This window comes from Chiloscyllium plagiosum, chromosome 7 (assembly GCF_004010195.1).
Source record: "Chiloscyllium plagiosum isolate BGI_BamShark_2017 chromosome 7, ASM401019v2, whole genome shotgun sequence".
In the NCBI taxonomy this organism is placed as follows: domain Eukaryota; kingdom Metazoa; phylum Chordata; class Chondrichthyes; order Orectolobiformes; family Hemiscylliidae; genus Chiloscyllium; species Chiloscyllium plagiosum.
This window is the reverse complement of record NC_057716.1, coordinates 20760645-20771003: the sequence shown is the minus strand read 5'-3', so window position 1 is coordinate 20771003 and position 10359 is coordinate 20760645. Positions and strand designations below refer to the sequence as shown.

General features: G+C 48.3%; 1 protein-coding gene across 3 annotated transcripts in view; it reads right to left on the bottom strand.

The window, feature by feature from the left end:
• col18a1a (collagen type XVIII alpha 1 chain a) overlaps nucleotides 1-10359 on the bottom strand; it is a 304262-nt gene that overhangs the window by 20046 nt on the left and 273857 nt on the right. For all 3 annotated transcript variants that reach the window (XM_043693212.1, XM_043693211.1, XM_043693210.1), the window contains 7 exons: nucleotides 7610-7684; nucleotides 7452-7517; nucleotides 7047-7095; nucleotides 4554-4643; nucleotides 2395-2438; nucleotides 1535-1660; nucleotides 263-404 (listed from right to left, as the gene is read on the bottom strand). In XM_043693212.1, coding sequence (XP_043549147.1) covers nucleotides 263-404; nucleotides 1535-1660; nucleotides 2395-2438; nucleotides 4554-4643; nucleotides 7047-7095; nucleotides 7452-7517; nucleotides 7610-7684 — 592 coding nt within the window. The remainder of the gene's footprint in view (nucleotides 1-262; nucleotides 405-1534; nucleotides 1661-2394; nucleotides 2439-4553; nucleotides 4644-7046; nucleotides 7096-7451; nucleotides 7518-7609; nucleotides 7685-10359) is intronic.

Sequence of the window (10359 nt, the reverse complement as noted above, 5' to 3'; positions counted from 1 at the left end):
CCACCCTGACTATCCCAATCTTTACCCCTTCCCTCCTCACCATGACCTATCCCAGTATCTACCCCATCCCTCCCCACCCTGACCTATCCCAATCTTTACCCCTTCCCTCCCCATCTTTCCCTATCACAGTCTACCTCAGCCCATTACAATGCTCCCAACTCAAATCCATCACAACACTGTCCACCACATTGTGTTCAACCTGACACAATTTCAAAGATGAGCTTATCGAACAAGGGAGGGGGAGAGGTGGTTTGATACCAACTTGTTCTGTGGTGTCCTGAAGCAGAAACTCCAGGGGGGCCGGGAGGCCCAGGAGGACCGGGGGCACCTGGATACCCATAACCAGGGGGTCCCGCGTTGCCTGGTAACCCTCTAGGTCCAACAATGCTGTCTCCTTTCGGTCCCTGGGGGAGGGTGAGAGGAGGATGGTTAGTCAGCAACGCGGAGTGGGGTGTAAGGCCAGAATGTTTCCCCTCAGGTGATCAAATTATTTTGTATAGAATCCGCCTCCTGTACCCCGCAACATCTGCAAATAAACACAGGGAGGGCCATACATAGGTGTCAACCCTGGGTAACGATCTCGTTTTTGCCTCAGCTAATGGATCCAGTCCCCACCCCTGAGGTGTGAGGACCTCATTTAAACACAGCGTGGTATCACTGGAGGTGCAGCATTTCAACGGAGGCGCTGTCTGACTGCTCAGATGGGTATAAAAGACCCCAAGGTACTACTACATGCGTGTTACCCCAACTGTCCTGACCAATATTTTCCCTTCAGTAAATGTCTCTAAAACAGAACATCTGTTCATTATCAGACTGCTATTTGTGGGAGTTGCAGGCTGAGTTGTCTTCCATACAAAATCGGAGTTGGGGTCGGTTATTTGCCCTCTCAGTCTGTTCTCCCATTCCGTATGGTCGTGGCCAACCTGATTCTTGGCCTTAGTTCCATTTTCTTGCCTCCACCCTTCTTCACCCCCAACGCCCTTTGCCCGTCAGAAATCTGCCTTGAATAGATTCAATGAGCCAGTCTCCACCCCTCTCTGGGGGGGGGTACAAAGAGTGACAACCCTCAGTTAAACTGCACCCCCACATTCTCGATTCCACCACAAGAGTCAACACGCTCTCTCAGGATCTGCTCTCCCAGTGATTTCCCCCCCCACGACCCCTGGAAGTTCTATGTTTCAATCAGGTCTCTGTTCATTACTCTGAACACCAGCAAGCACTGGCCCGCTGCTCAAACCTTCCTCACTGTAAAACCCCTTCGCCCTGGGAATGCCACGTCATAGGAGCGGCTACACCTCAGAGACCTAACATAAATTTGGGCCTCTTCTCTGGCCATCGTCCTCTCTCCAAAGGATACTTTTGTCTGCTTTCCTAAGAACAACTCCCCACCGAGCCCAGGATGAGCCAGGGGAGTTGGGAGGATAGTCTCTGGAGCCAATCCGCAAACTCAGCAACGTGCAAGAATGTTCTGGCAAAAGACAGAAAGAGAATCTTTTTACTGGCACTCGCTGGCCACCACTTGGGAGTTTCTTACCTGAAGACCCGGTGGTCCCGGAGGCCCAGGAGGACCCTGGGGCCCGGCTACACCAGAACCATAGCCATCTCCTGGTGCGCCCTTCTCTCCTTTCTGCCCCACGTCACCCGTTTCTCCTTTTGCACCCTGTCAGCATTGTGGGGGTGTTGGGGGGAGGGGGGGGGGGGGGGGGGGAGACAAGAGAAGGCAGAAAATGGTGAGGACAGGGAACAAAAAGAGACTCAAGAGCCACCATCTGTACATAGAGCATGCAGTGCAACCCCAAAACTGATGCTGGCAATGCTGAGCACGTGATGCTTGGCTTGCCAACTCTGGGAGCACGCATCCAGAGCGGTTATGTCACATGACCACCAGCTCTCAAGTCTTGGATACCACTGCTGGCTAAACAAGGCTAAGCCAGATGTGCACTGCCTTCCTCAGCCTTCCTGAGTCAAGTTAGAGACAAAAAAATCTGCAGATGCTGGATTCCAAAGTAGACAAGCAGGAGGCTGGGAGAACACCGCAAGCCAGGCAGCATCAGGAGGTGGAGAAGTCAACATTTGGGTGTAACCCTTCTTCAGGAGGGAGTCGAGTTGGCTCATTGGGTGTCTGAATCCCACTCCATCTCTGATTGCTTTTGTAAACTTGCCTGTGACCTTTCTCCCTGGGTTTTGTCCAGGAGATTAGTCTTTGATTCACAAAGACTCATCGCAGGCACTTACAGAGACTGACAGAGGGGTAAAACGTTGACCATTCTCAGGAGCTCTACATCAGAAGAGAGAGAGGGGTGAGAATTTGAAATGAGTGCCCAATAGATGCCAGAGCTTCTAGCACCACTGGCAAGCTCATAGCCGAGAGTGCAAGGAGACAGCAACACTTACTCTGAGAGAGGAGGTGAAGTCATATACCTCATGTGGGATGGTTCCTGTAACCGAACAGCACAGAGACATGTCAGAGTTCATTAACATACAAAACTGAAGGCACAATATCATCTGAAAAGAAGCTCAAAACACAGACTGAGGTCTCCTCAGGAAACCAGTGGCGGAACTGGACTCTAGCACAGTGACTCCAAATCGCAGGAGCAACATGCATCAAGTGGAAGCCTTATGAGGACTGGCATAAACTGGTGCCTCTGAAACTGGCACTAGGACCTTCCTGATCTTCCTAATCTTCTGCTACCACCTTCCACATCCACAACCCTCATTACTGACGCTCAGTAGCAGCAGTGTGCACCATCTACAAGATGCTCTGCAGAAACTCGCCTGAGCTCCTCAGACACCACCCTCCAAATCCATGAGGACTTCCATCTAGAAGGACAAAGGCAGCAGATATTTGGGAACACCACGACCTGCAAGTTTCACCATCCTGACTTGGAATTACATCCCTATTCCTTCAGTGTTGCTGGGTCACAATGCTGGAACTCCCTCTCGAAAGGCACTGTGGACTGCGGCAGTTCAAGATGGCCGAAGCTCACCATCACCTTGACAACGGACATGCAGTACATGCTGGCCTCACTAAGGAGGCTGAAGCCCCGCGATCAAATGACTTAAAAAGTCTGGACTGCATTGGAAACCACCTTGTACAGGAGGTAAGATGGAGATCGCTAGATCCGTGAGATCTGGACTCATTTTGAATCTCTGATGGGGGTGGGAGGGAAACTTTGCAAGCGAATCTTTTTGCCCTGCTTGGCTCTGGGTGTTGACTTTCTGTGGAGGTTCTGAGTCACCAGGAGAGTTCTCAAGACCTATTTGTTCCCTTTCCTCGGGAGGGTCTGCCGCATCTTGTACGATTTAGCAGGCGAGTGGTAGGCCGCCCTCCCCCCCACCCCCGGCCCCCCGGTATCAAGGACCCTGGGGTAACAATCCTGGTTGCTGAGAGCTGCCAGACAATGAATGACTGGGATGTGCTCATCAGCGCCCTGAGAGGAGATGGCCAGTACAACGGCCACCCAAGGTCCCCAGTTGGATAGCAGCCCGGCACAAGTGAATTGAAATAAATTGAAATGAATCAGCTTTATTGTCACGTGTATTCAGATGAATACAGTGATAGGTTAAAAGTCATCACTTATGGCACCCTCTTAGGTACAAAGGTATCTGGGTACGGATTCTTCAGTACAAGTTATTCGGAAAAAGTAAAGAAATAAAACGTCCAGCATTGTGGACTGTAGGAATAAATCAGAAAATAAAGAAATTAAGAAGTTCAGAACAATGGTCCTTGCCACCCAGTCCATGCTGGCACCTAGCCCCCAGTCCATGCCAGGCCTTGACAATGCCAGAGAGAGGATAGGGCTTTGAGGAAGGGTGGCCAGGAATGTGGCACTCAGTTGCCCCCTCTTTCCTGATGCCAATTCCCTCAATTAGGCACTGACTACCTTTCAACAAGATAGTCCTCATTTGCACTCCACAAGCTTGTCACTGAGTTAATGCCAGCGGCTGTGGGTTGAGGCCATCAAATGGGCATTAGTTATCCAGTTCCGAGCCTCAGTTGGCAGTGGGGTACAAAGGCAATGCAAAGGTCTGCCAATCATGGGGGCGGAGGAGGGTAGATGATGAGGTCCTCACCCATGAACCCTCCTACCTGATTAACTGGCCCACTCTGCCACCAAGCACACCACACAGGTGGGCACAGGACTCTGCCCTTTGACTCTCCAAGGGGATCCATGTTTACTGAACTGGGAAGCAGAGAAGGAATTGTCACACCTGTGTCAGCCATTTTGGCACGGGGCAGATGTGTGAGACAGGTAGTCAGCTTTTCATGCTCGAAGTTCAACTTGAAAAGCCCAGCAGCAGTCAGACTCCTAGCTGTTGAATGTTGATCACACGGAGAGCTTTTCGCCCATTGAAAAATCACAAACCTGACAGCTCAGCCTCCATGTTCTAATGCGGAGACAAGTTGTTCTTGACTGAGACGGAAACAGTGGTTTCAGTTAATACTCCTGTGACTTCTTTATTTTCAAAACCGTGCATGGAGTTATTTCCTCCCAGACAAAGAGAGTAAGCTCCGACCTCCTCTGCTACCCCTTACCTCCCAGGTTACTCACCTGGAGGGCCAGGAAGCCCAGGCTCCCCAATATCCCCTTTCTGTCCTGGAGGGCCCATATACCCTGGGTTGCCACGGTCTCCTTTAGGACCTGCGTGAGGGAACAGGTCGAGATAGTCATGGATTGAGGCTGTAATCATTTATCAGTCCAAGTACTGGAATTGAAAGACATTCTCTCAACACTAGTTACGAGGCACATTCATTGCTCATTTAGATCTAACTTCAGTCAATCATTCTCAAGTGAGGTTAGAAAGTGATGATAATGTCTAATTTCACGATTCACGTGTTCTTTTCTTTATTTGTTTTTGTTCAGGGATGAGGGCGTCACTAGCTGGGTAGCATTTATTACCCATCCCTAAGTGCCCAGAGGGCAGTCAAGAATCAACCACATTGCTTGTGGGTCTGGAGTCACATGTAGGTCAGACCGGGTGAGGATGGGGGCAGTTTCCTTCCCTAAAGGGCACTAGTGAATCAGAGGGGTTTTTCCTGACAATCGACATGGTCATCATCAGGCTCTTAATTCCAGATCTTTTTTTATTATTAAATTCAAATTCTATCATCTGTCATGGCAGGATTCAAACCCAGGTCCCTCGAACGTTACCCGGGTGTCTGGATTAACAGCCCGGTGATATACCACTAAGCCAGTGCCTTCTCTATAAGAAGAATACATTTGGACTGAGGAGTGAAGTGTTAAATGTAGAGCTAATGGAAGAACCAATGGATTTGGGAAATTACCAAACACCATTCAAAGGAGAACTCACGTTACATAAAAAGGCCACGGTGGAAATGTGAACATACTCAGCAATGGGCTATTTTTTATGAGTTTCTTGGTTGGGACAAACTGTCAACAGTTGCCTTCATAAGGGGCTTGAATTAGTCATGTGGGTCTCAGATTACAGACAGGATTAAAAGGACAAACAAGGTCAGCTCTGAAAGTATCAATTTACCTTTCAGATTAAGACTGATTGATAATTAATGTACATTTTCCAGCTATGCTGTGTTGCTATGGAAATAGACCATGTAGGTTTTATATAAACCCGTTGTGGTGGGTTTCTTTGTTTGCATTCTCACAGACAGGGATGGTGTAACATTTAGAGCTGGCACAATTGGAAACATGTAGAGGGGGAGATCTGCCAAAGGCTTCAGACAATTAAGCAAAAAAAGAGTGAAATCCATCTTTGAATTTAGGTAGTTGCAGACTCATAGAATGTAGCAGGAAATCTGGGGCAAAATAAAGTGAATTCCTGAGGGCTGACACACCGTGGTGTAATCCTGGGAGATGTGAAAGTAGCATTGACAGTCTGGAAGAAACTGGGGAACTCTTCAGTCGGCTGCTTTGTTAAGTTTTGAAAGCTTAAAATATAAGTGTTCACAAAATATGTAGAGTTAAAACATTCTATTTACTTTCTTTAACTCTTGTAAAGTATAGCTCTCAATCAAACCCAAATCAGAATTAAGGCACTTCAGCCTATCATGTTATGCTTTCTGAATGAGCAGTTACCTAGTACCTGCCTTCTCCCTTAAACCAGACACAATCTTCCTTCACAGATAGCAATCTAATTCCCTCTTGAAGGTTTTGACTGAACGAGCCTACACTATATTCTCAGGAACTACATCACAGGTATTAGCCATTAAAACTTGCAGCATAAATAATTGGCTTTTGATGTTCTTTCTATAAGTTAATGGCCTCCCTCATGATCATAATAGATAGGAAATATTGCATAGCCAAACAGGGCTGTTTTGATGCTCAGTGGTTAGCACTGCTGCCTCACATCGCTAGAGACCCAAGTTCGATTGCACCCTCGAGTGACTGTCTATGTGGAGTTTGCACATTCTCTGTGTGGGTTTCCTCTATGTGCTCTTGGTTTCCTCCAGTCCAAAGATGTTTAGGTAGATTAGCCATGGGAAATGCAGGGGATTACAGGGATTGGATAGATGTTCAAAGAGGGTCAGTGCACACTTGATGGGACAAATGGCCTCTTTCAGCACTGTAGGGATTCTGTATTAGCCAGATGGATCAGAATAGTTTTCTACATGACTGAAATAAAATAGTTAGGGTGCTTAACTGACATTTTCTGCTCAATGCAGGATGGACAGAAACCCCAAAGCTCTAATTTATGGACACAATGAGGTGAATCCTTCACAACCTGTTGTTCATAATTTAATGACCGGTATTTGAAAAGGTTTCAAACTGAATCTTGGATTGAAGGTTCCTGTGATTAAAGAAACTGATTAAAGTAGACTTGGTGCCCTGTCTTGTCCATCACCTTAGATGAGAGGAATGCGGCCAATTTGTTTCCGGATGGCGTCCATGTCCTTGCTGCCCAGTGGAAGCCCAAATAGTTGTGCTAACATCACAGAAAGGCTGGAGATCAAAGTTTCTCCTGCAACTTCAGCAGAATAGTGCAAAATCCACCAAGGCATAAACAATGGCATTTATTGGAAGTGTGCATTTTATTGGAGGACTTTTACCCAATAGACCATGAACACCTACCTTGTGGTCCATGTATTCCAGGGTATCCTTCAGCTGCCCCTCTGAACACCTGAAGAGAAGACGGGGATAATCACGAGTCAAGTATACACAGTGGAGTTAAAATCTTTCTCTAGTCAGTCTGAGTCACGGCTCGGAGACAGAAACTTGTGATTACACGTCCCCACCCTGGAGTCTTCAGCTTAATCTATGTACTGAGGGAACACCCCTGCCACCATCTTGTGGATAAAACACTAAACCAATCTCCCCTATTTGTCAGAATTTGGTAATCTGGAATTCTGGGTGGGATGTGGTGCCTGATGGGAAGGTATCAGCACAGTAGCAGCATTACTGAAGGAGGGCAATAAGACATGGAACCATTCCAGCCATATTTAAATTGGCCGTTCAGGAAGTACATCGCACACTTACGTGATCAGACGCTGGCATACCAGGTGGTCCAGGGGGTCCCGGAGGACCGGGTGGTCCTGGAATATTCTGGTAAACAGGACAATAGGAAATTGATTCAGAAAATACCTGAAGCTTAAGACGTACAATTGCCAGAATGAAACAGTGAAGGCAGGACTCACCCGGTACCCAAAACCACCACTGAAATCTCCTGGCTCGCCCTTTTCTCCTTTCAGTCCATTTATGCCAGGCCGACCCTACACGTGAGAGAAAGAGGATTAGGGAAGGAAGAGAAGGCTGAAAGGTCACTAATCCACATTGATATATCGAGAAGAGAAAGTCTGCGAGGCAAATGAAGTGATCTGTACAGAGGAACGACCGGTCTGCAAGCACGATGCTGAACTTCCTGAGGTCGGACATTTCCAATCTGCAGCCGGCCAATCTGCACTCTGACCTCTCTGTCCTTGGCCTGCTTCAGAGTCTACACCTCATCCTTCAACCAGGCTTCCAGATGGAATGTGGAGTTTGACAGTATCTGACAGAAACCCCTGTCCCAGGCCTCCAACTCACCACCAGTTTGTTTCCTGGTCTTTGCAGGTTTTTAATTTTGCTCTCACCTTTCTTTTGTCCTTGCATTTGGATGGCAGCCATTAATCATCCGACCCTTCCCACCTCTTCAGGGCCAAGCTTCTGTTAATTGGCTTGTCCCATTATTTCTCCCATTGGCCTTGCACTGTCAAGTGTTTTGTCAATCACTCTCACCTACTCTTCACCTTATCACATTCCTTCACCTCCATTATTTTTCCAATAACCCCGCCCAAACTGTTTACTTGCCGAAATGCAGTCACGTCTCTTAACCTTTCTCAGTTCAGGTGAAAGGTCATCAGTCTGAAACGTTGACTGCTTCTGCCCCCCTGGCAGCCTTTCTGACCTTCCAGTGTTCCCCTGTTTGTATCTTGTTCCGGGACAATCTATCGACGAGCTCAGTTAGCTGGAGATCTTCCCGGGCCGAGGCAGTGCACGTCTCTCCCCAGTTCCGTAGCTGGTGCACAAGCCAATGACCAGCATCTGCAGACATTACCCGCAGCGACTCTGAGGTGGAGCCACTGTCAGAACTTGCTTGCTCTCCTCAAAGATTTCTGGATGATCTGCTCAGGTGATTTCAGTGCTCCGTCTTTCCATTTTTGATTGACGCCCTTTTATTTGAATGTTTAAATGGGCCGGAGGTTGGCGCTACTCCAGGTGGTAACTTTCTCAAAGGGATGATGGGGGCACAAAGTGATGATGGGAGCACAGAGAGATGATGGGGGGGGTCAAAGGGAAGATGGAGGGGTCAAAGGGAGTTTGGGGACACAAAGGGAGGATGGGGGTCAAAGGGAAGATGGAAGGATCAAAGGGAGGTTGGGGGCACTTCGGGAGGATGGGGGGGGGTCAAGAGGAAGATGGAGGGGTCAAAGGGAGTTTGGGGACACAAAGGGAGGATGGGGGTCAAAGGGAAGATGGAAGGATCAAAGGGAGGTTGGGGGCACTTCGGGAGGATGGGGGGGGGTCAAGAGGAAGATGGAGGGGTCAAAGGGAGTTTGGGGACACAAAGGGAGGATGGGGGTCAAAGGGAAGATGGAAGGATCAAAGGGAGGTTGGGGGCACTTCGGGAGGATGGGGGGGGGTCAAGAGGAAGATGGAGGGGTCAAAGGGAGTTTGGGGACACAAAGGGAGGATGGGGGTCAAAGGGAAGATGGAAGGATCAAAGGGAGGTTGGGGGCACTTCGGGAGGATGGGGGGGGGTCAAGAGGAAGATGGAGGGGTCAAAGGGAGTTTGGGGACACAAAGGATTGGCACTTCCATTTTCACCCAACTGGACTCATTGACTCAGGAGGAGATCTGTCGCTCCTTCTAACTGGGTAAGATTTTATGGTAGACACTGAGCAGTTGTTCTCCCAGCAGGGGAATCTAGATCGTGAGGGCACCATTGCAAGTTAAGGGCTTCTTATTTATGATTGGGTTAAGGAGACGGTCCTTCACTCCATGGGATCATGGACCTTTGAAATTCTCCACCTCAGGAGGTTGCGAATGCTCCATCGTTGGGTCCAATTAAGGCTGGGTCAGATACGTTTTTGATCTCTGAGGGAATCGAGGTGACAGGGAGCGGGTGGGTGAGTGGATTTAAAGCCGAGGGGCACCCATGCTTATGCTGAATGGAGGAGAGGGCTTGAGGAGGTGTAGGAATTACTCCTGTTCCTATTTCCTGTGTTCTAAAATGCCAGAGTGGAAGGGGTCCAGGACTTTAAAAGTAACTTGCGTGTACAAGCCAGTTTGTGCATCCAGAAGAACTCAGGCACATACTGAAGAGCTGAAAGGACAAGGATAGATTGGCGTTGGAGGGGGTGACCAGACTTATACTGGGGCTAAAAGGATAAAGTTATCAGAGCAGGCTGCACAGACTCTGTGTGTATTCCCTCAAGTAGTGATGATTCATTTAATGTGAAAGGACTGGATAGAGAAAAGGTATTTCTTCCAAAGAGGGGAGACCAGAACAACAGGGGAGCATATTAATGCCAGGTCATTCAGGGTCGATGTTGGGAAGCACATCTTCACACAAAGGATTGTGGGAAATTTGATCCCCTCTCCTCCCCCAGCCCTAACCTCCCAGATAAGTTGGGGGGAAAGGTCAAAGCTGAGTTTGAAAGGTTTCTCAGAACAGGCATCAACCTGCAACGTTCACTCCGTTTCTCTTTCTGTGCAAATGCTGCCTGACCTCCTAAGTATTTCCAGCATTTTCCGCTGTTATCTCAGTAGTTTGTTATTGGGGTGATAGATTTGATTGGATAAGTGTTTTAATCTTCTAGTAGAAAGTGAGGACTGCAGATGCTGGAGATCAGAGCTGAAAATGTGTTGCTGGAAAAGCGCAGCAGGTCAGGCAGCATCCAAGGAA